Consider the following 21,431-nt stretch of genomic DNA (forward strand, 5'->3'; position numbering starts at 1 on the left):
AAGAAGGTGATCAGGATGTCGTCGATGTAGCGGGCGGTGATGGCGTTGAATGCAATGACGTTGTAATCTCTCGGGCGCGGCGCGGGTCAAGCAGCAGCTCGAAATTGGGCAGGTGGAGGGTGAGCTGGGTTGCAGGGCAAGGCAGAAAGAGTCGCCTCCCGTGTTCTCCTTTTGGACCGCAAGGGGGTGAAGATGGACGGGAACTGGTGAGTGGTAGCTGATGCTCCAGGTTGACCTTTGTCACTGAATCAAAGACGGCGCTGGGCGTCTAAGGGCTGGCCGTCGCCGTGAGAGATATCCTATCTCGGCAAATGGGGTATACTGGGACGCAATGGAAGACAAAGTCGTCGTGACGTTTCGCGTGATATTGTCCCTTTTTTCGTGTGTGAGGTTGCTAGGTAGAGGTAGCGGTTTGTCGTGGTGACTGGGCTGTAAGGTAGGAGTTGGAGACCGAGTGGTGGTGGGTGGAGGTGGCCGTAGGTGGGTGGGTGGTGCAGTAGTAACCACGCAAACAAAGTGGGCTGGGGCGGCGGCAGCAGCTGAGAGATTGCGCGCCCTTGTAAAGGAAGTTGGTCAAACGTTCCCTCCCCTCTGGCTCCTTGAGGTTGTTAGCAGGTTTGTAGGTACCTACCTAACCTACACAATGGAGACCCGCTCGACCCTGCTGGCGCTGTGCTGGTGAAATTGCCGGGGTGAGTTCAGGTCAAAGCTGGGAGGTTGAAGGACGGGATTTGGGGGAGGAAAGTCGGGGCCTAAGCCTGGCCCAGGTGGCTTCCGTCATTTGGCTTGCGCGAGCTAGACACACAGTCACAGTCACACAGAAGCCGGCCCTGCGCCCAATGTCAGCAGCTGGAATCCCCGCTAGCGTCCCTGCCTCGCGTGTACTTCTCCACGAATCTATCGAGCCAAGGTACCTCCTGTGAGGTAGACTAGGGAGGGGCAAGGGGCACGCTCGCTTTCAAGACGAAAGGCACGGAAAGTCTTAAGCCCAACATAATTTAGGGAACTTTTATCATCAATCATGAACAATGGCATATGGCATGCATCTCATCCGGGGAACGACCGCAAGTATTTGTAATGAATCGCTGCCCTACATATATCAGAAATGACGTGAAACCTCATTCTCGTCTGTCCGAATACCGTGCTCTGACGGCACGTTCCGCTGTTGGCCCCGAATCCGTACCAATCAATGCCCACACTTGCCTCATCATTGATATACTATCATTACTTTAATTTGCTCTTTATATATTTCTCCAATATCACTTCAGTAGATCCTCTGTCTTTGCGACTTGGGTTCATCACAGCTCAGGACAGACCCAGCCCAACCGAAGCGCCACCAGGCACTGTAGTAGATGTACCAACATTCCGCCCAACCAGGTTCCGAAAGTCAAGTCCAACGTCAGAGAGCATGCTCGCGTGCTCCTTTGCCCTGTTCACACACTCGGTCCATACCTCGCCGCCCTCCTCCGCACTGCTGAGCTGTCTAGCTAGGATGACGTTGAAGGCGTCGACTTCCTCCTTGGCCCACTTCACGCAGGCACTCATCATAGGTGGTGGGAAGCAACTCTGAAAGCAAATGACCGTATTCCGTATGACCATAAAGTAAACGAATGAAATCTCCCAGATATACAGGTGCAGATCTCCCTGGAATATGCATTGCCTACTAGGCGTCAGTCCAATCCTAACAGAGTTAAAAGCCCAACTGGTTGGTGCAAACATACCTTGATCGCTTTTGAATGACCTCACTTCGGGCCTCGAGGTAGGCTTCCCGCGCTCTATCCTCAAATCCCAACCTGACCAACCATGTCACGTTCCTTTTAGTCTTTTTCTGGTCATTATGGCTGTTCACGAGCTCACGGACAACCAGAGTCGCAAGCCTGGCGCATCTCTCATCCACTTTGAACGAGATAAAGTCCTGTGCGATCATGTTGTTCTTCAGACCGGAGGCGAGGTTTTTCAACATCTCGATTCGTGCAACGGCTGGCTCGATTTGCTGAAGGGCAATGTTGATGTCCAGTTCGTCCATTTGGCTCTCCACCCAACGTAGGTTTTGTTGTTTCCCATCGACCTCGATGAGCATATCCTTGATATCGGAAAGAGTCTCCAGAAGCTCTGTCTTTTGGAGCAGGCCCGGATCGCGTGAGGCAAAGTAGTTGATCGTTTCTTTTGCCTTATTTGTCGCATCTCGTTCTGATTGAAGGTTCCTGCGTAGTTCCTCCACCGTCTTGCGGATATTTAGAATCAAGGTTGTCTTCTCGGGGTCCTCGGGCTTCTCGGTTCTGTAAATGAAGGACTCGTTCTGACCGCCACCTCTGACCATAATCGCATCAGCAAGCTTATTACGGCCATTTGACGAGTCTCCGGTTCCAGCCATGTCAACAACTTCAACGTCCAAGAGATGCCAGCAACGGTCAGCAACGAGCTTTGTCATGGGGCCCCGTGCATCCGCTCCAGGACCGTCGATTTTTCTCTTCTTGCGCGACGCAATCAGCAAGTGGTCGTTGAGCAAAAAGATTTGCATGGAGCGCCTCGACTTGTAGGTGGCGTTATCTAGTTCAATCCATGGGCCTGCATTTTGAACAACATGGCGGCCTTGTGAATTGGGTAAGAACTTTTGTGATCCTTCGACACTTTTGTATAGAGCCTATCGATATGTTTAGCAAGGATACGAGTGAAATCGAGTTTGAAGGTAATACTAACTTGCATCTGAGCGCTCCATAAGGCAGTTCGGTCAGTGATGGAGCTTCGCCTGTCTCTCTTGCTCAATCCTGTCGAAAACTCGGGTCCCAAACTCCCTGAACTATCGGCACTGTTGGAGGAAGCTCGAAGGGCGGTAGTGTTCGTCTTGAGTTCCAACATGAGGTTGCGGAGAGTGCGCATCTCCCCCTTGAGCTTCTCGGCCTCCTTGCTGATCTTGATAAACTGCGTGCGGTTCTGGTAGACATTTTGCTGAAGGTCGGCAGCTGCTCGAGCCTTGAGCTGTTTCAGGGCATCCTCGTAGTCCCGTATCTCGTCTTCGGTCGCTTCACCGAGAACCTCGGCCACATCTAGTAGCAAGTCAGCAAACCGATCCGTGACCCCTATCCTTGTCCAACCCCCATGACGTACACTGCTCGGGAGCAAAGTTAGGGTCTCTCAGGGTCCGTATGTCCACCCTAGGTGGTTCCCTTCCCATGGGTCCAAGTCCTCCGGCATCTCCTCCTCTAGATGGCGGGGAGCCGACCTGGGCTTGCATGTACTTTTCGAGGTCCGGAAGAGCAGGCATCGGATTCGAAGACGGGTCAAAGTCGGTTGGCATATTACCGAAGCGAGTCGAATACCGCTTCTTAACCAAATCTGATGTCTATTGGGAATAACAGATTCACGTGTTAGCCTCAAGACTCCAGCCATTGGCGTTGCTGATGAGAGAGAGCTCCCCTTACCTTGCCGCCCGGGGGCGGAGGCCGTGGTCGCGTCATGCGTGGTTCGTCGGCCATTGTAGCCTCCGGAGGGGGTTGAGGCATGCCATTGTCTTGTGGTATCGGAGCCGAAATCTGCCTGGGAGCGCTGATGGTTGGGCGGTTCTTCCGCTTGCCGCCGCTTCTCAGCGATATCTTGGATCGTTCTTCAGACATGATGGTGGTCGCTAGTCCTTAATCGCCCGCTCGGAACATGAGACTCGAAGGAAGAGGTCAGGTTGTCGCTGTTGTGTCGTCGGAGCTATCGCACGGCTAAACACGCTGCTGCATACAGGTACTGGCGAGGTGTCAGCGAGTGGGAGGGCAGAGGGTCGCGGAACAACACGCCACCAGATTATTGACTGTGGTTGTTGATAGCTTCAAAAGTGACATGGAGGCAGCAAGTGACAACCTCCAGGCTGATGATGGCAATGGGGAAACGTCTCCGCAGTCCGGATGGACACACCCCCTGGATAGCGGGTACCTGTACGTATGTACCTGGCCGTGGAACGTCCCTTCTGTAACCCCGGCCGTCGTTGACAGCGCCGTGGAAAGCCATTGGCTCGTGCACCACTGTTCAAGTCCTTGCTAGCGTCATTGGCCCGTGAGCTTGTCGGTAACGCGGAGTGCAGTTTGGAAAAAAATATCAAATCGATAACCGGATCAGGGCGTGTTGAAGAAATCCAAGCTGGGACAACTTGAATCTCAAGAACAACTGTTCGTGTAGTGTACGGGTACGATAATTACGGTATGTGCAATGTCTTGACCTGCAAGCTTATTACCTTTAACCATCCAATCTTCGGGAGTGCTGTTGATGTCCATTGCTTGTGAACCTTCCCGTGGAGCCAGTGTCATATACTGACCCCCCACTTGCAGCAGTCTTTCCGGTAGTACTGAGAAATCGAGAGGCTCAATATCCATCGCATCTTTCCCTACCATTATAATTCTTCTCTCTCGACTCTCCCCCGCATCCACCATCACCACACAACGAGCCAACAAGATGCCGTCGCAAGCCGTCACCTACACCACCGCTGCCGTTGCGGCCGTCGCCACGGGTTTCCTCGGTTAGTCTGCACTTGGATCACAACGTCACCACTTTCTCGAGATGTAACCATTTGTCGCTGATGCCTTGCGCTCCCCTACCTTCCAGCCTACGCCGTCTACTTCGACTACAAGAGGCGCAATGACCCCGAGTTCAGGAGACAACTCAGGCGCAGCGCCAGGCGACAGGCTCGTCAGGAGAAGGAATACGCCGAGCTGAGCCAGCAGGCCCAGAGACAACGAATCAGGCAAATGGTTGATGAGGCCAAGGAGGAGGGCTTCCCTACCACTTCGGACGAGAAGGAGGCCTACTTCCTCGAGCAGGTCCAGGCTGGTGAGATCTTGGGCCAGGATCGTAAGTGTTTTGCCAACCAAGCGAGAAGAAGGAACGGAACTTCCGGGACATGTGTCGGCTACTAACACTCCATTCGTAACAGCCACCAAGGCCATCGATGCCTCCCTCGCTTTCTACAAGGCCCTCAAGGTCTACCCCACGCCCGGCGACCTTATCAGCATCTACGACAAGACCGTTGCCAAGGTAAGAGGAACACGCCGCATAGCACGGGTGGAATGTTTACTGACCCGACAAACACTAGCCCATCCTCGACATCCTCGCCGAGATGATCGCTTACGACCCCAGCCTCAAAATTGGCACCAACTACACCGGCGGCGTCGACGTTGCCGAGCTCATGCGCGAGATGGCCTCCGCCCCCGGTGTTGGCCTCGACTAAACGAGTCCACCAAATACAGCAAGAAGCATAACGCTAGGGAGAGTGACAACAATAGTCCACCTGCCAAGAAAATAAACGTCCGGGGGTTGTCAGTTGACGTTGCGGTGGTTCCCCTCGCAGTCCCTCAAGGGGGTTAGGGGAATTGGGTGGTTACGGTTGTTGGGAAAACGGCGCGTGACGCACCAACGATGGCTTTTGTGGACGAAAGGAAGAAAGTTAGGAATAGTGGAAACAGGACGAGCATTCCAACAGACGACCCCGGATCGATTTATACCCAGCCAGCTAGAAGAAAAAGGGGAGGCTAGCGGTCCTTTGCTTGTCTGACACATAACTCCCCTTTCACGCACGTCCTTTTGCACCGCACTTTGGCTTTCTCTCCCCGGGCAGTATTGCTCTCTCACATCACCACTCCTGAACTCCCAACCGGTCAGCAGGTTTACGAGCACCATACTCCCTCCCTCATTGGCTGGTTGGTATCTCGACCGAGCGTTTGAGGGTCGAACGCTCACCCGAACTATCTACCTACCACCTTGTACAATATTTCTGTTCTGTTCTGTTCATGTTCCGGAGATGCGCGGGATAGTGGTGCGTCTCCTATTTTATCCTGTAGCATCATGTACATAGCGAAAATTGGGTCCTATCAGGAAAACGGACGGTGATTTCAGCATGCGCAAACGGGACAGGCAGGTACGAGGTCTGCAGGCCACTTCAGGGGTGCTTAATGAGACAAGAACGTAAGAAACGTATTGCCAATCTTCCCACTACAGTCCAGTACCAGTTTGTTTGTTAGCTCAAGACCTCGTGTCAACTTTTCTCTGCGTTTTTATGGCTAATCAATGCGTGACCCTACCTCGAATACGCTATTTCTGATATTCAAAATGTTATATTGAATCAGGTTAATGCCTTTTGTCATGCTTAGCCACTCAATTTGTCCACGTGAGCTTTGGGACTATACGGTATTGTACGCTATCAGGAGTACCTTCTACCCAGTATCAAGCTAACAATCAGACCAGAGTTGGAGTGTGGATAAAAAAAACAAATCAGCAAGATCATTTTACATCATGAGTTGGGTATGTACGTTATTTACCCCTGAATACTTGTACATTCTTGCTTACCATGCTCATCCCCATCTCTATGGTCTCTCAATCGGTCGACCCTTCCTATCCACCCTCTGATCTCTGGGATCAAACCCGCCATTGCCCCAGGTCGCCCACTCGGGCGTCGCAGCTCCCATGTAGTCCGCCGGGCCAAAATCGCCATCTGGGCCCCTTTCCTCCAAGAGATCGAAGAATTTCTCGTAATCAATAAGAGTATGGTACTTTCCGTCAACCTTGAACCGGTCGCTAGCCAGCAAAACACAGCAACTGTGCGCGTGTTCGGCTGCTATCCCGTACCCCAACCCGCGCTTGTTCAGCGCGTCGTTCAACTTAACTACAAAGTCGCACACCTCCTGGTAAAAGGGGACGTTGGCCATTGTGAGCCCGGCAGCGCCGGCAGTGGAGGTACCGCAATAAGTCACGCCTTTTAGCTCGATAAAGCAAGGAAGGGCCCGCTCGACCAGGTCCGCGTACCCCTCGATCTCGTCCTCAATGTTGAAGTCCTTGACCAGCGTCAGGCGGAAGACGGTACGCTGACGGAACCGGCGCTCGCGCAGGATGTCGAGGCAGCGCTGGAAGCGCTCCCAGAAGTCACGGTGCAGCGGGCGGTCAATGCGGCGGAGACTTTCCTTGTTGGAGGCGTCGATGCTGACGTACAGCTGCGTGACGTGCTGCAAAGCGGCGAGCTGGTCCGGGTGCTGGGCGTTGCAGACCAGAAAGGAGGAGATGCGCTCCTTGTGCAGCATGCCCAAAAGTTCGTTGATGTACGGGTAGAAGATGGGCTCGCCAACCAGCGAAAGGGCGCAGTGCCGGATACGCAAAGCTTCTGTAAATCTCGAAGAGATGACGCCTGGTACGCCACGCATCATCTTGATTTTCTTGTAGTGATTCTCCTTGATGCCGTTGAATATGAGGTCTGGAGGGTCGACGACCCAGCGCCAGGAGGTGCCGACTGGGTTGGTGCCGTGACGCCAGCAGAAGACGCACTTGTTGGAGCAGGAGAGCGAGGGCGTCATTTCCATGCATCTATAAGAAACAATGTTGTAGAAAGAATACTACTCAGTGGTTAAGTTAGATCTCGACTCGATACACAACCATAGTGTAAATCTTACTTTATAACATGACCCTTTCCCTCTCAAAGCGCTCTTCACCCATCTGCAAATCTATCCAGGGTTAGGGTTAGCCTCGCTGATAGACTTTGTAATTAGGGTATTACTTTACCTTCACCCCGCTGTGAGAGCCGACAATACTATAACCTTGCTTAGTCAAGGATGTATAGGTTGGTGAGTTTTTCGGGACCATCTCCTTCACGGTAACAGTCGCTGACTTCCTTGCGTGAACGGTCTTTCCGGTCTTTCCAAAGTCGGTAAAGTCGATCGCAATCGGCGCGGCTTGACCATCTCCCTGTGATTGTTTGATGATGCGTCCCAAATCCTCGACATCTTCGAGGGTCTTCTTGGACTCGGACTCCTCGTACACAACCTCACCGTCATCCTCCGCGATATCTTCTTCGTCGCTTTCGAAGGGGTCGCCAGAACCGGGAACGCCCTCTCCAAGACTTCCAGTCTGCTCGATCATTTTGAGAACGTCCACGATTCCGTTTTGCCATTCAGACAGTCTCTCCTTACCATCTCGCTTGTAGTCGCCCATGCCGAGTGGGAATGCGCGCTTACGCCCTGTAAGCTTGGCCATCCACCTGTCCACCTGCTTAGCCTGCACGCAGTAGCCCTCCTCCTCCGTAGGCCATCCATCTCTATCGCCATACCCAAACACTGAGTATCCAATAAGCGGCGCCAATGGGGATGTATCGATGCGAAAATCGTTATGTGTCTCGTCCAGATGCGCAAGGAAGGTGTCGTTGATGGAGTCAATATTGTAACTGGGAATGATCAAGCAGTAAAAATAGTCCACGGGACCTTTCATAGGTGAAAGGAAATATTCGTCAAAGTCGATCTCGGCAAGGTCGAGGACCTGGGGGGCCAAAAAGTTGCTCTCGGCTTTGCTTTCGGCGTCCGATTGACCAACGAGCAAGTCTCCGAGCTCCTTTGCAAAATCCTTGGTGTACCGTTCCGTATTGCCTGTGAGTGACGAGTAAAAGACGAGGACCTGAATCTTCCGCGGCCCTTCGCTTCCGCTACCGCTGTCGTTGCCATTGGTTCCCTTCTTCGTGCGGACCTTGTCGCCCTTTATTCTCTTTGGACCACCATTGGCAGTCTTCGCCTTCTTTGTGGTTGCCGCGCCAGTCTTCTTGTCCTCGACTTCCGTCTCAACAGGCGCAGTTTCCTTCGTTTTCTCGTTGGTTTCGTAGATCTTGGGCAGGACGAGTAGCTCTTGTCTCGGTTCCGAATGTAGATGGAGGTAGGCTCTCAGTAGACCCAATAGAAAAACGGCCGAAAGTAGGATTGGGATCCGGTGTTCGTGCCACAGTTCCACGGCATCTGATATGGGCCGGCGCAGAGAGTACAATTAGCTTCGGCGAACCAATGCAACTCCGGTGTCACGCCAACACCATCCACTTGTGCGCGCGCAGGCACGAGACCCAAGAGAAGGCAAAAAATATTTCGAGATGGAATGACATACAGCGAGCAACCTCGGCGACGGCCGCCGGGTTCAGACCTGGTATTTCGAAAGGCATGACTGGTCTGGCGTTGTTGGTTTCCCTGGAAGGGAGAGGCTACCACATACGCAACCGAGTTTTGCGGATGTTCAGTTTGCTGTTGCAAAAACCACCCACACAAACATGAAGGCTTTCTGTCAAAGTTTTTGGGTAGAAAATCTTGCCCCGCACTAAGATGGAGCTACACTAAAAACGGAAGTGGAACGGCGCTTTTGAGATCCCTGCAAGCAATTGTGGGGTTTTCGTTTTAGCGCTTTGCGGGGCCGGGACGCAGGGGCGTCGGTCGAACACACGCTCTATACACTCCTTACGGCACCAGGCTTTCGAGACTCCCCCCCAAGGTTCATCATGAGGGACTGGAAATCATACTTCAGAGAATATACGCCTTTGCGAGCCATGTTGGATTGCGTTTCACCTTGAATTCAGAATTTGAAGTTCCTCTGATAGATTAAACTGCGCTTGGACTCTACCATCACACAAGAAGCACCATACCACTCAACATAGCAAAATTGAAGAGCATTCCATTGACACAAGATAAATCCAAATCGATATCTGCTGAGGAGATCTGCCAGAAAGTAACAATTCTATACACTGAACTCTCACCATCCGTTACCAGTTGCTCCACCACCCAGTTATGCAACATCCTCATCACTGTCCTCCTTTTCCGCATCATCCACCGCCGGTGTTCCATCGCCTTGTCTTCCACGACTCCCCGACCCTTCAGCCTGGACAGCACGCCTGTATGTCCCCAGCCCACCCTCAGCCAAACCTTCCGTCGATCCACCGACGGAAGCAGCATCATTGTTGCCAATACCATTGCCAGTACTATGTCCATCTCCATCCTGTTTTGTGTCACTACTCCCTTGACCTTCGCCCTCGTCTTTCCGTCCGATTATTACGTTCCCCGCAACCAGCATAGCAGCGCCCACCCACCACATAGGTGGTAACGCCTCAGAAAAGATGACAAAACCGAGCATGGCGGTGATGACAAAGTTAGATGACGTGTTCATGATGGAGACCTGCGTAGTGGAAAGACCACACTTGAGGGCTTTGGTAAAGAGCGTCCACATCTGTGAGAATAAGAAGAGGTGAGTAAGGGTGAGATAAACAGAAGAGGAGCTTGTGGCAAGGCAGTTGACTTACGACACCATTAAAGAGGAGATTGAGTCCAAAGAAGACCTATCATGAAAGTTATCAGGTCAGCCTTCATTGTCTCTCAAGCAGATCAGCATAACATAAACGGCGGGCATATTGACTTACACCTCTCACAACAACCTCAATCACCTTCTCTTCCTCGGAAAGATGCAGCAGCCTAGCAATAGCCTGAGAGAAGTTCGAAGTGAGTTCCGTCGTTGTCCTAGTCAAGTATTCATTAGCCTCTTCTTCAAGTCATCATCCCGACCATGGTCAACCATAATTTCAACGAACTGCAAACTTACAGCTTCGCAAAAGCTCCATTGAACGCAGCACACGCTCCACTAGCCATAGCAAGCACAATCCACTGATTCCGGCCTGCCCAAGTCGTCTTTGCCGGTTCTCCAGCAGCAGCAGCAGCAGCAGACTTGAACCCTTCCGCCCGACCGCGACCATCTAACAACGGCCGGCGTTCGTCCTCGTCTGTCTGCACTCGTTGAGCGGAATCCATGTTTTTCCTTGCACGTAGTCTTCCCCTCGGTTTGAGTTGAAGAGATAAAACGGTTTTTGATTTTATTGGTGGAGAGTACGGAAATTGGAATGCATTGCCAAGTACTGATGTCTTGGGAGACATACATGCTGAGCTAAATGCTCGGGGTGGGAAATTTGGGCCGGGATAGCGTCCCCCCGATTTAGGTTCCACACAGTCGATTTCTTCGGGTCGTTTTCTTGCAATGAATGAGCTCGTCCGAGACACAATAAATGTGACGAACCAACAGGTTAGGTAAAACAGTCCACTACCGCGCGTCAAGGTTAAAGAAAAGGCCGTTGCAAGACTGTGATCGGTATTACAACAATTCGCAAAGACATCGGCTAGAGTCCCATTTGCATATTTTTTTTATCCAGGAATTGACTAGAACTTGAGACTAGAGGTGTTACAAAGACGCTTGGATGCGTAGTAGGAATAGTATACCCAAGGGGGCCAAGGGATGATGTCAAAGGTCTCAGTTATTTTGTCCAGGGCGAGATGGACATCTTGCAGAACTAAGGAAGGGGGGGGAGTGGGGGCATGCACGGGCTAGAGACTGTTGCCGGCAGGGCAACCTGGCGCCTGGTTGGCTGCACCGTGCCGCACCAGCGGGGGGCTCGCCTGGCAACTTGAAGTCTGCCAGGCACATTCAGCCACGGGCATCAGCCCCACGACAGGTTGATTGGGTTAGGCTAGATTTAGTCCTCCACTTTATTATTCCCTTTCAGTTCAATTGTTTTCCACAGTAATATTCTCCCTCCAGTCAACTCCAAACACAACAACATCGTGTCGACGCGACTACGACGATCACCAGTTCATTGTTCTAATAGTCTTTTTTCCCGTCCACGGAAACAGGTCTTTCGAAGCTTCATCTTGCCTTCAATTCATGTTTACGGCGTTCATGTGGTCAGAGATCAAACTGTATAACGGGAATATGTGTCTGGAACTGAAGTCAAGAAACCCCTGGATCTGAACTCTGAAGGGACCCTTCGCTTCCAATAATACACCACCTTCATGATGCATGCTGAACACTGCTATTGTGAGAACCCCATGTTTGCCTCGTACTGCCTGAAAACATCAAGCAAGTGTATACACCACCTCGCCCATCACAGCCCGCAACCGTCACTCCAAATCATCCCACATTCCTTCTTAACACTACCTTTCACCACTTCAGAGCAGGTAATTACGACGACGATAAACGTGCCATATGGGGCAGTAGGAATTTCTAGCTCTTGTCGGCGGCCTCCCAGCTACCTGTCTAGAAGGGCATAAGAGTTTGGCCTCCACCAACTCTTGGTTTTGAGACTATCTCGTCTTGAATTAAATATACTTACGTACAATGTTGCATTTGACAGCAACTTCAATGCCTGATATTAATTATCTTTCTACTTCAACACCATCCCAGAACAGCAGCTTAACCTTAACTATTGACCCTTCGACAACAGGCACTCGCCACTACAGCAAAGCAAACGCACGAACGAGTTAGTTCCCCTGTTCGCATCTCCCCTCCTTACGTTTCAACTACTAATATCTTCCTTACAGAAAAGCGTGTCAGAATATTGTGCAGCGCCAGGCAGAACGCATTGGCCAATGAGCCGGCGAGCTTACTTCTCTGTTACTCAAGGAGTGCGTTCCGCTCTCCTCCCTTGCCTTCCTTTCGCCGCCCCCTATCTAACTCTTTTAGTTTACAAAGTTCGTTCTTCGACCATCCGTTATCGCGACGGTACATCATCGCTCGGCCAGTTCACGTTGTCAGCTACGGCGCAAGTGGTTTTTGCAGGAACCAACGACCACGGCTACTGTACCCATCTTCGTCTGAGTTTCAGTACTCGGTCCCGTTTCTCGAGGTTTCTGTGGACGACTTAATCAATCCTGAATGGTTGAGTACACAATGCATGGTTGAGGAGATAGCCACAAAGCTTGGTTTACCTCCCTTCTTTGTAATCTATATGTTCTTCTGCTAACGTTGTGACTTCCATTGCATCGAAGACTCAAGCTGAGTGACCTCGATTCGCTCTACGGAGCTCCAGTCACATCAACGAAGGCGACCAGCGTCTCGACAAAACGAGCAAGTTGAGGCTGAGGAAGAATGACGCTTGCGTTGTTAACAAAAGGCAGGAGACGTTGCCACCCACATTAATTCAAAAGCGTTCAGTACATTTAAAGCCCCCACGCATCTGGAGCTTTTCTGGGTCAGCATCTTTTCCTGCCTCTTTGGCTTTTCGTTTCCATTCGATACATAACCACAATTCTGCAACGATCATTCAGTGCAATCACTCAGTCATTGCATCACTCAGTTATTCATTCAAAATGGAGGGAACGACTCGGAAGTGTGGCACATGTAAAAAAGTTAACCGATACAAGCATTTTGTCTGCAAAAGAGATTCCAGTAGGTAGTTAAATGGTAAAATGCGACGCCCCTCCGGCGTCATGAACGTTTTGGCAGCCAAGATGTCAACGTCTCAACACAAGAGTTATTGTAGGCTCAACTGCAGCAGAGAGGCCAATTTGGACCTCTAGTCTGTGACTCGGCAACATTTCGAAGCCAGAAAATGTCAGTGCAGCAGTCCAACCCCAGCCGGCTTAGAGAGCTGGTCCGAACCCAGATCGTCCTGTGATTTGAGTTACTCGAAGAATATCGGCAGTCAATGTGGCGCCTGAAGGTCTAGTCCAAGTCCCACCTCGGCATTCATCACTTCGTCACCTACCACCCCAGCCCCCTCCGCCCATTCAATTCGAACACTATTAATCTCCTCACTTCCAAGTAACCAAGGAACTAGGCACCCGTACTAGACAGGATACCCCAAGGTACAAGCTCGGTGAATGACATTCATAAGATGACCAAGGGACCCTTGAAGCCCGTCGATACAGAGACCAGATTCAAGGCGAATATCGTCATCGAAAGCGCAGAGAGGACAAAGCATTACACCCACCCCTTTATTAGCAAAAGTTGATTATTCGGAGACATCCCAGTCTACAAGAGTCTACCCCCTAGTCAACAGACACAGGCGCAGGCACAGCAACATCCACATGGCGACAACGACAAGTTTACTTGCCCGGAATGCCATATTATTCGACCTATCAGGGACCGGAACCCAGCCACGGGCATCTATCTAATAATTGAGACCGAAGACGACCGATTGATCTGCCCGGATTGTCATATCTCAACATGCTGTACGTTAGTGGCTACCACTCCTCGATGGCATCGAGGACAGCAGCACATATACAAGCGTCATTGTATTAGGTTCCCTCGAGACGTTGGCTATATCTGTCGTCAATTACCTCGGCTCCCTTCAGCAATCGATGTCGTCTATGATACTCCTCAACTGTACGAGTATGCCGCTTCTTAGTTAACAGACGGGAAATTGGCGTCTGACTAGGATTCCTCGACCAACATCACCCTGGATATGGCGACATCGAGATGAAGGAACAATAGCGTAAGCTAAGTGCATCTCGCAACCAAGCCGTTGGTGTCGTTGGAAAGTTACCTTCGACTCACTCTCGAGAAGCTCGCCCGTCTCCAAGAGCGTGGTTATACTGCGTGCTGTGCAATGATTACCCCATCCTCGATGCTTCTTCTTGACGGGATAATCAAAAGTGCCACCCTTTGGGCCTGGAGATAGGGGTACTTTTTGAAGTAAAGTTCCGGTTTTGACGCGGCATGGGCTGGTCGGCTTCTCCGTCTTGAACTGTTCTCGATCGTCTCGGTTCTACTTCTCGTCACTGCGCTTTGCGCTGCAGCTCACAATCTTGACCTTGTCCGCCGTAACGACAGACTGACCGCCATCCATCTTGAAGGTGACGTTCTTGATGAGGAAAGTCCAGACCTCGTCGCAAAAGCGATAGGTGTCAAGAGATCCCTGTATGTTGCTCGCCGGCAAATGCCAGCAATAGTTAGCGAACCATTTTCCTTCGTGACACAGTGTCATGAACACAGGAACGGAAAGGGTGTGTATTAGATGATGTATTGATTCTGTATGTTTATGTCCAGAGCGCACGTGTGGTTGGGACAAGCGATGTCTCTTGGTATGACCTTGGAGACAAGAGGGAGTATCTACGGGTCATGTAAGATCCAGGAAAGCAAGATATTCACCTTGAAGGTCAAACGGGCCTTGACTTTCTCACTGAGAGCCTCAGTGATAACTCGATCGAACTGCATAAGAACCTTCATGGCGAGCTGAGGATCGATGCGTTCGGCCCCAATGAGGTCGTCAAGTGCATCGGTCAGGGTCGACCCAAGACTGAAAAGGATTAGCATACAGATTGTCCTCTATAATCCGAAAGCGTATTCAGCGCCCCAAGGGCCCTGCAAAGGGCCACCGTGAGACTGGCAATATGTACCTGCCATGGCGATACAAATCGTAATAGTTGGTGTTCCCGTTAGCCGCCATCTTTTCTTCTTGATTCGATTTACTTGAGATGCACGGCAACGTTCGGGGCGGCGACGGCGAAGATAGATTGTTGTTTGTTGATGGAAAGGTGAGGGTTGGCTTAAATAGTCTGGGAGAAGGAGACGAGGAAGGGGACAATAGGTGGCCGGCTGAGTCAGCAGAAGGCGTAGGCAGCGTCATCAGTCACGTGTGGCCTGAAGTTATAGCGCTGTCGCGGTGGCACGGGTGGCTGGCAGGCTGGCAAGGCACACTCTGGTAGGCCGCCGTCACTGGACCACAGCGCCTGGGATGAAACCAAGTGGTGGAAGGTACGTAGCGAATTGGCGCGTTACCCGTCCTGATCAATCCACCATCCACTCCAGCGGCATGAACATCGAGGTTCCCGGCTAGCACCTAAACGACGATAACAACGACGACGACGACGACGGCTAGCTCCAAGAAGGTCGCACCGGGACTCAGTCAGATTCTTTCGAAATCCCAATCCTTCATATCGCTCGACAAACACCACACACCCTCAAACATGAGCTTGACGTACGGCGCCGGTGGCATAGGGACGTCTCTGGCCGTCATTGGAGCTTGTGAGTATATGGCATCTTGGAAATGGCTGCATCCCCAGCCAGCCGGTCCAGCCTAGTCCAATTCAGCACTGACATCAATACTATGCGCGCCTGTATTACTTTCAAAATATGACGGCTAACAAATTCTCGCAGATATGCTCTTTACCGGCAGCGGCGAGGCCTTCAATGTAGGCTTCACCAAGTTTCCAACATCACCCACTCCACTCGACGTCATCCTCTGACACGCATGGGTTTTGAATAGGTCGGAGCTTTCCTCGAATCGGTATCACCATACGCCTGGGCGGATCTGGGTATTGCGCTTTGCATAGGTCTTTCCGTGGTGGGCGCGGCATGGTACGTTAGGGAAAAGGCTACACCCTTCCCCCTGCGCCGCACGGCGTCCGCTACAGCCAGCTAGAGTTGGGCTAACCGCCGGGTTGATCTACGGAACAGGGGCATCTTCATCACCGGTTCCTCCATTCTCGGTGGAGGTGTTAAGGCACCACGAATCCGGACAAAGAACCTAATCTCTATCATCTTCTGCGAGGTCGTCGCCATCTACGGCGTCATCATGGCCATCGTGTTCTCGGCCAAGCTCCAACCCGTCACCGGCGCACAATACTACTCGGGTGACAGCTACTACACGGGCTTTGCGCTCTTCTGGGCCGGCCTGACTGTTGGCATGTGCAACCTGGTGTGCGGTGTTGCCGTCGGTATCAATGGCAGTGGTGCTGCGTTGGCGGATGCTGCTGACCCTACGCTGTAAGCTTGCTGTCGCGATCCGGATAAAGAGGTTGTCGAGTCATGTTACTAACGTGTCCTTGTCTATAACAGCTTCGTGAAAATTCTGGTTATTGAAATCTTCAGCTCCGTTTTGGGTCTCTTCGGCCTCATTGTCGGCCTGCTGGTTTCCGGCAAGGCCCCCGATTTCGGCGCACAGTAGAACATGAAGCTATAAAGGAGAAGAAGAAGCTCCCTTGCTTTCTTTTTTCTCATGCATCTTGATATGCAACAACAACAACAACAACACACAACAAACAACTTCCTCAGGCTGCTAGCGAACCAGCAGCCTTTTTGGCGCTAGCTAGCGGGCGTGTCTAAGTCAAGGTCACATTGTTAACGGCGTTTATTGGAAGAGGCATTCGCATGGCTAAACGATTAGGGCGCGGTCGGCATCATCGCACATGAACAGACACGAGGGTAGAAGTTTTTCTAAATCCTTTTCGTACAAAAATGAAAAAAAGAGGTCAGTATCGTTATGGAGGGAGTCCATCAAAATGTCCCTTTGCCTGGGGCTGTGACCCTTGTCTGTATTGTATCATGTTCTATCATCACTTACACATCACTGCGTAAACCGCCCATGAGCAACGCTTCCACCTTGGCACCCTTGCGCAACGGCTCTGGTCCGCAAGGCATGCAGAGAAGCGCGTTGGCCCCCTTCATACTTCCCACCCGCGAGCTTCTCTGTCCTCCTGTGCTGACCGCGGTGAGCACTCCGTCCCTGCTAACGGAGACAATGGCCCGATGGTACTCGGGTCTAGATCTATCGAGGGAGAAGTCATGGCCCAGTGTCACAGGCACCTTTGGCAAGCCAGGTGGTGAGATGCCCGACATTTGGTGCAGAGAGGGCAGTACAAACAAGTGAAAAGTAACCAAAGCCGATGCCGGGTTACCTGGTAGCGAGAAGATTACCTTGGAAACTCTCTCTCCGTCGTTATCCTTTACCGGAACGGTAGCAAACGTGGTAGGCTTGCCGGGCTTCATTGCCACCCGACCAAAGTGAATTGTTCCGCCCAGCGAACGCTCTATTGTCGGCTTGAGGAGATCCAGCTCACCCATGGACACTCCGCCGGTCGTGATCACCACGTCAACCTGCCTCAACGCTTGCCGCAGCGTCTCCTCCAAAGTCCCGGCCTTGTCCCGCGCCACTCCAAGATCAATCACCTCATACCCCCAATCTCTCGCCGCCGAAATGAGAGTTGGCCGGTTCGTATCGCGCACCTCGCCCAGCCGCAAGTCTCCCGGGCGATCATGATCCACAATCTCATCACCCGTAGATAAAACTCCAACAACAGGACGTCGGTACACCTGCACCTCACCCACACCCACGGCGGCCAACAGACCAATCTCACCACCCACAGCAGACACCTGATCTCCCTTGCCCAGAATCAGTTGCCCCTGCTTAATATCACTTCCCACCTCTCTAACATTTTCGCCTTCGCGAACTTTATCAGCTGCTAAAATCTCCACCTCCTTCTCCTCCTCCACTCCATTTCCATCCTCCGCATCCTGCGTCTTGGATGACGTCGTCGACACCAACACCGTATCCTCCACCATTATAACCGATGTCGCACCCGGAGGTAGGGGCGCACCCGTGGTGATCCGGGCGATCTCGCCCTCTTTGAGCGTCGGCATGTTTTCCCCATCTCCAGGAGCGGCATGCGAAACCGACACGACGGGGAACACGCCGCGCATGTTCCCGTCTTGGGGCACGACTACGGCATAGCCGTCGACGATGCTAGCGCGAAAAGCGGGCACATTTTCGCGCGCCGAAACGTCCTGCGCCAGAACGGCGCCGATGAGCGAGCTATCGACTTTGGAGGTGACGATTTGCGGGATCGGCGTGTGTTGCGCTATTTGGGAGAGCGCTTCGGAGACGGAGAGCATCGGGTAAGGAGACTCGCGGTGGCGGCGGCTGGGACCTAAGCTGGGATCGTTGGACTTGGGGTTTTCAGAAGGGGTGGTGTGTCGGACTAGACCGGCGTGGCCGTGGCCTTGGCCGTGACCGTGGTTATGGCCATGCCCATGGACGCCACAGCCTCCCCCTCCTCCTCGGTGCTCGCTGTGGTCGTGATGGCTGTGTCCATGTCCGTGTCCATGTCCACGTCCACCACCTCCTTCCACTCCCGCCTCCTGCTCCAATTTCTTCACTCCCCCCTTATGTAAAGCTCTAGAGTTGGCACCAGCAGCCTGCATGCAAGCGTGGGGCAGCATTTTAATCACTGCTTGCAGATTCTCCTTCGCGCCCTTGGGGGACCCAGGCAGCGTAATGATAACGGTGCCGTTCCTGACGCCAGCCACAGGTCGTGACATCATGGCAAAGGGGGTAACTTGCAGCGAAGCCGCCAGCATGCCGTGGACCAGGCCAGGAGCATTCTTGTGTAGGAGAGCCGAGACGGCTTCGGGGGTTTGGTCGGACACGGCGAAGCCGGTGCCGCCTGTGGTTACGATGAGGTTGATGGTGTTGGTGTTGTTGTTGTCGCCATTTGCGGCGGTGGCTTGGTTTGTCCAGTGGATGATTTGCTTCTGGATTTGCACGACATCGTCGGGAACGATTTTGGATTCATGGACCTCCCATTGGGCTTGTTGTTCATCGAAGACCTGGCGGAGAGTGACGTCGGCCGAGTCCGTTGCGGGGTCTTGAGCTGCTGTTGTTGAGACGATCAGGATGGCTGCTTTGAGCGCTGCTGGAGTAGTACTTGAGGACATGATTGAGAAAAGTGACACACGGTACTGCGCTGTGGACACGGTGTAACAGAATCTCCTCGTTTGTGCCAACTACCTTATTGATGAACTCTGCAGAAAAGGGAGTATTGTGATGGTGTCATGGTGTTGATGTGCCATGCCGGCACTCGGAAGCTGATAAGATAGGCATCCCTGTATGCCCTGTACCTCAAGGTACCTGGTGTAGTTCCCCACCAAAACTTCATGTGGGGAAGTGGAGCGTGTGAGGATCGAGAGTTTGCATGCTTTTGCCGGCGGCAATTATTTGTAACTTGATGTCTGAAAGTTGAATTACAATTGCATTGATTTCACTCTCATTTCACTCCATTGTACGTCAGTGATAGCGCACCTTCAGCTTTTTCATCCACGATTGCACCGGACCAAGCTCTGTTAATTCTATTTGTACGGGCGTTCTCAGCAAACCGTTTTAGTTTTTCCTCTTCTCCGTTTGAAACGACGTCTTCGGGAAAACTCCTACAACCATGGTCCGCCTCAAAGATCGCTATCTGTTAGTCAACATTGTCTACGCAGACATTCCTCCTGGACAAAAGGGGCCTGTACCCGATTTGCTACTTTATAACCAGCCCACCATTGGAGAACTCAGGCCCCAAACCATCTTGAAGGGCATTCGCAGTCAGGTGAATGCGTTATTTGGTGATTGCGGGTCAGGCTCTGTCGAGCGCAGCCTACAAGGTAAACACACCACTGAACTCTAAAACTTACATTTGGTAAAAGCGGCCACTAGGCTAACTTGGTATAACAGTCAAGTACCTTTCTACTGCGACCTCAACCTTCATTCTACGTATCTCACGAGCCCATTACAGGCTTGTCTGGGCTGCCTTGACCTTTATGGACCGCCTCCCAGTCAAGGATGGCCGACCGTGTATCTTCCGGGTTGTCCGCGTCAGCGGCACCATCCGCAAAGTCGAAGAAGAAGCCATCCGCCGTGCCAAGCTCCTTGTCCTGGCAGCAAAGGACGAGATGGCCGGCAAGGCATCATCAGACGCCCTCAATGCTCTCTTCCGCGGCGGCAAAGATTCAGCCCGCAATCTCGCCTTGGTCAACGATGACCACGATGACGCAAAAATTGACGAGGGCGAGGTCTCTGATGGATGAACAACCATGCCCTTCGATCGTCATGTGTTCTGCTTACGCGTCACACGGATTCCCGAGCCACTGGTGAACTGTGGCGCCACTCCAGGGACCGAGCCGTCACCGAGACCTGCTTCTTCAGCGGCCCGTGCCTGCTTCGCCCGCAGTTTTTCTTGTTCTTCCTCCTCCTTCCGCTCCATCTCGTCATACTCTTCTTTGTTATCGATCCACCTCTCTTGAATATCAAGGGCATCGGGCAATGACGACTCGTTGCGCATAGCAACCTGCCAGACGGTGTCGTTCGTTCCCTCAGCGCCGCCAAAGACGTACCCACTTGCACGGTCAATCACGCGCAACAGATGCATCATACTCTTCTTGTTCTCGACTGCCAGCACCTCGAAGCTGACAAGGCCGAACTGCTCAACCATATTCGCAACGGCCTCGTTAAGCTTGGTGAACTTGCCTTTCTTCAGGGCAGGCGACTCCGCGTCGAGGGACGGCATGAGGTACCGCAGGTCTTGTACTTCGGTGTAATAGTCGAGGTTGAATGGAAGAGGGTCGTAGGACGAGATCTTGTCAATCTTGGTCAGGACGTTGATGTGGGGAAGGTCCATCTGCAACATGGCGCGCAAAGACAGGAGGACGTTGGAGATGTAGAGCGATGGTTGTGTGAGGCAGAAGCAGTCGGAAAGGTGGACAACTACCAGCTGCAAGAGAATTAGCGGGAAGGACTGCGATTAGAGAGACGAGGAACAACGGCGCACCCTGTAGCCCAGCTTCTGTAACCGGTAAAAGATGTTGCGTAACGAGTTGTGGTGGGTGTAGAGCTCGACTTGACCGGGGCAGTCAAAAAGCACATAGTCTTCTCCAAGCTCCTTGAGGCCGTTCTCGAGCCATTCCATGTTATTTTCCAGCTCTTCAAGTGCGTACAGAATACCGCCATTGGGGCCCAATTTGTCGTCTGCCATAATCTCCTCCAAAGTGACAAGGTCGCGAATGTCGAGCGCGCATGGGTAGTTGGTGTGGTCGTTCGCAGGGTCGAGGTTGACTACCGAGCATTGTCGCCCGATGGCGCCCATAAACTGCTGCACTGGCAGTGGGGAGGTCATGTTAGCACCCGTGAAAGTACTAACACAAGGAAGGTTCACAACTTACTGCCATCGCAATATGTGCTCTTTCCTGCACCGGGACTGCCGAGTACTAACTGTCCAAACGGCATTGTAACTTGCTGCTCCAATGTGATGTGATTAAATACGGCGTGACGCTCTCGTTGGTTTTCACTGGCGTACGTAAAAGAAAGG

General features: G+C 52.2%; 8 protein-coding genes across 8 annotated transcripts; 3 read left to right on the top strand and 5 right to left on the bottom strand.

The window, feature by feature from the left end:
• Positions 1 to 1,059: 1,059 nt before the first annotated feature.
• Positions 1,060 to 3,935, bottom strand: B0T23DRAFT_422481 (exocyst complex component EXO84). The gene is made up of 5 exons (XM_062839800.1): positions 3,423 to 3,935; positions 3,109 to 3,343; positions 2,701 to 3,047; positions 1,722 to 2,644; positions 1,060 to 1,660 (listed from the first exon to the last, which is right to left on the bottom strand). Exons 1-5 carry the CDS (start codon positions 3,612 to 3,614, stop codon positions 1,306 to 1,308), a joined length of 2,052 nt encoding a protein of 683 aa, XP_062689756.1. The 5' UTR covers positions 3,615 to 3,935; the 3' UTR covers positions 1,060 to 1,305.
• A 502-nt stretch (positions 3,936 to 4,437) lies between these two features.
• Positions 4,438 to 5,209, top strand: B0T23DRAFT_431284 (mitochondrial outer membrane protein 19; the record flags this gene model as incomplete). Its single annotated transcript, XM_062840309.1, has 4 exons — positions 4,438 to 4,501; positions 4,588 to 4,833; positions 4,916 to 5,016; positions 5,075 to 5,209. 4 exons carry the CDS (start codon positions 4,438 to 4,440, stop codon positions 5,207 to 5,209), a joined length of 546 nt encoding a protein of 181 aa, XP_062689757.1.
• A 1,132-nt stretch (positions 5,210 to 6,341) lies between these two features.
• On the bottom strand, positions 6,342 to 10,568 carry B0T23DRAFT_406902 (uncharacterized protein; the record flags this gene model as incomplete). The annotated part of the gene is made up of 8 exons (XM_062839145.1): positions 6,342 to 7,361; positions 7,528 to 8,744; positions 8,887 to 8,980; positions 9,394 to 9,507; positions 9,565 to 9,993; positions 10,067 to 10,102; positions 10,184 to 10,280; positions 10,363 to 10,568. 8 exons carry the CDS (start codon positions 10,566 to 10,568, stop codon positions 6,342 to 6,344), a joined length of 3,213 nt encoding a protein of 1,070 aa, XP_062689758.1.
• A 3,728-nt stretch (positions 10,569 to 14,296) lies between these two features.
• Positions 14,297 to 14,977, bottom strand: B0T23DRAFT_431287 (transcription initiation factor IIA, gamma subunit; the record flags this gene model as incomplete). Its single annotated transcript, XM_062840310.1, has 3 exons — positions 14,297 to 14,446; positions 14,680 to 14,827; positions 14,928 to 14,977. 3 exons carry the CDS (start codon positions 14,975 to 14,977, stop codon positions 14,297 to 14,299), a joined length of 348 nt encoding a protein of 115 aa, XP_062689759.1.
• Positions 14,978 to 15,497: 520 nt separating this feature from the next.
• B0T23DRAFT_431288 (vacuolar ATP synthase 20 kDa proteolipid subunit) lies at positions 15,498 to 16,477 on the top strand (the record flags this gene model as incomplete). Its single annotated transcript, XM_062840311.1, has 5 exons — positions 15,498 to 15,555; positions 15,688 to 15,722; positions 15,797 to 15,888; positions 15,988 to 16,296; positions 16,369 to 16,477. 5 exons carry the CDS (start codon positions 15,498 to 15,500, stop codon positions 16,475 to 16,477), a joined length of 603 nt encoding a protein of 200 aa, XP_062689760.1.
• Positions 16,478 to 16,673: 196 nt separating this feature from the next.
• On the bottom strand, positions 16,674 to 19,148 carry B0T23DRAFT_210786 (MoaB/Mog domain-containing protein). Its single transcript, XM_062833548.1, has one exon. The coding sequence runs from the start codon at positions 19,021 to 19,023 to the stop codon at positions 16,870 to 16,872; it is 2,154 nt and encodes a 717-aa protein (XP_062689761.1). The 5' UTR covers positions 19,024 to 19,148; the 3' UTR covers positions 16,674 to 16,869.
• A 372-nt stretch (positions 19,149 to 19,520) lies between these two features.
• Positions 19,521 to 20,154, top strand: B0T23DRAFT_431290 (Rpp14/Pop5 family-domain-containing protein; the record flags this gene model as incomplete). Its single annotated transcript, XM_062840312.1, has 2 exons — positions 19,521 to 19,731; positions 19,802 to 20,154. The coding sequence occupies 2 exons, from the start codon at positions 19,521 to 19,523 to the stop codon at positions 20,152 to 20,154; spliced, it is 564 nt and encodes a 187-aa protein (XP_062689762.1).
• A 20-nt stretch (positions 20,155 to 20,174) lies between these two features.
• On the bottom strand, positions 20,175 to 21,349 carry B0T23DRAFT_322337 (uncharacterized protein; the record flags this gene model as incomplete). The annotated part of the gene is made up of 3 exons (XM_062835290.1): positions 20,175 to 20,837; positions 20,895 to 21,220; positions 21,286 to 21,349. 3 exons carry the CDS (start codon positions 21,347 to 21,349, stop codon positions 20,175 to 20,177), a joined length of 1,053 nt encoding a protein of 350 aa, XP_062689763.1.
• Between the last annotated feature and the right edge of the window lie 82 nt (positions 21,350 to 21,431).

This window comes from Neurospora hispaniola, assembly GCF_033458365.1.
Source record: "Neurospora hispaniola strain FGSC 10403 chromosome Unknown B0T23scaffold_7, whole genome shotgun sequence".
Classification (NCBI taxonomy): domain Eukaryota; kingdom Fungi; phylum Ascomycota; class Sordariomycetes; order Sordariales; family Sordariaceae; genus Neurospora; species Neurospora hispaniola.